We start from the raw sequence: 1,947 nt of genomic DNA, 5'->3' as shown, positions 1-1,947 counted from the left end.
CAGTGATCATAGTCTAAAGTTTATACTTGGCAAACTGGATTTATCCACTCCTAAGGAGAATGATGCATCTCACCATAAGGCTGACACCAGATTGGAAAAGCTCATATGGGTAGAGAATTCTTTCATAGTGCGACTTCAAAAGAGACCCAGTTCCTTTTCCTGGCAGATATCCCAAGCGACTACCCACTTTAGACCATTTCTTCTCTTTGGTCACCATTTCAAAACCACCTTTGCTGGCAACAATCTGAAAAGAAAGTAAAAGTTATTTAGGAAAAAAGGTATATTCAAGCATCCTAATTCTGTATCTTGTCTACAAATACAGAAATTATTCTGGGCTTAGATTTCAATTTTCCTTCCAACAAGTATCTAACCAAACTGACACTCACCATTTAGAGTACTGACACTTGTCAATATTTAGAGTAAGGGATAGAGACAATGATTTTCAGAGGTTTTAAACTTTAAAACTTAATGTTATTACGCCTTTCAAATTAAGCATTCAAAAATATTTAATGAATCTGTACTTTGTACATCATGCACTGTGAGAAAACTAAGCACATATATTTTCTATATCCTAAAGGAACTCAAAATGAAATAATAAAAAGCAGACAAAAAAAAAGACATTAAGTTACATAATACAAAATATGAACATACATCCTGAAATTAGAAAATGTACCAAGTAACTTAGAGAACTTAACAAAAATGTCAAGCAATGAACTTAGAGGACAGTTTTGAAAATGAGGTCATAATTGTTCAAAAGGCAAAGAGTTTTATATGGAAGATTATGAAGGAATGCTAGAGAAAGATCGTATTGCAGTAGATTCTCTGGTACACAGTACAGACTATATTAACGTAGGAAGTGATGACATAAATTAGCTAACTTGGCTGAATGCTCACATCAAGCCAGGTACTACATAGAATATGCACGTATCAAGGCTCTCTGCCTTCCAGAAGCTGATATTGTACATCTCTCACACTCTAAAATATAGTCGTGCACCACATAACGACGTTTTGGTAAATGACAGACCACATATATGATGGCAGTCCCATAAAGACCGTAATACCATATTTTTACTATATCTTTTCTACATTAAGATATGTTTAGATACACAGTTCCATTGTGTTACAGTCGCCTAGTATTAAGTGCAGTAACATGCTGCACAGGTTTGTAGCCTAGGAACAAAAGGCTGTGCCATACAGTATAGATGTGTAGGCTGTACCATCCAGGTTTGCGTAAGTACACTGCATGACGTTCGCGCGATGACAAAATTGCCTGATAACACATTTCTCAGACTGTATCCCTGTTGGTAAGTGACACGTGACCGTACAGGCAGTTTTCAGTCTCACTAAGAACACAATAAAGAGGACTGTGACACAGTATTTGAACTCTGTTAACCGTTTCTCCTCTTTAAGTATATACTACTGTATTTTACTACGTGGGAAAAAAGTTAAAATTTAAACACAGAAGTACCACGTGATCCTGCAATTTCACTTCCAAGCACATATACCCCAAGAACTGAAAGCAAGCACAGCAATGTTCACAGCAGCATTATTCATGAGACTCAAAGGACGGAAATAACCCCAATGTCCATCAACAGATAAATGAACAAACAACATGTGGTATATACATACAATGGAATATTATTCAGCCTTAAAAAGAAAGGAAATTCTGATACATGCTACAGCATGAATGCGCCTTGAAAACACTATACTAAGTGAAATAAGCCAGACACAAAATGAATATTGTATAATTGTACTTATATAAGGTACCTAGGACAAGCAAATTCAGAGACAGAAAGTATAATAGAGGTTACCATGGGGAAGGAGAGGGGTAGTTCTGGAAATAGATAGTGGTGATGACTGCACAACATTGTAAATGTACTTAATGCCACTGAGTTGTACATTTTAAAATGTTTATGTTACATATATTTTACCACAATTTTTTTTTTT

The 1,947-nt window shown here is 35.5% G+C and overlaps 1 protein-coding gene across 1 annotated transcript in view; it reads right to left on the bottom strand.

Moving 5' to 3' along the window:
* Window positions 1-1,947, bottom strand: part of KDM5A (lysine (K)-specific demethylase 5A) — a 105,282-nt gene that overhangs the window by 82,001 nt on the left and 21,334 nt on the right. The window contains 1 exon segment of the mRNA XM_012647448.1: window positions 74-244. Coding sequence (XP_012502902.1) covers window positions 74-244 — 171 coding nt within the window.

The sequence above is a fragment of the Propithecus coquereli genome, unplaced genomic scaffold, assembly GCF_000956105.1.
Source record: "Propithecus coquereli isolate 6110/MARCELLA unplaced genomic scaffold, Pcoq_1.0 Scaffold269, whole genome shotgun sequence".
NCBI classification, from domain to species: Eukaryota; Metazoa; Chordata; class Mammalia; order Primates; family Indriidae; genus Propithecus; species Propithecus coquereli.
Note: the sequence above shows the minus strand (reverse complement) of the source record. Positions and strands in the feature narration are given on the sequence as shown.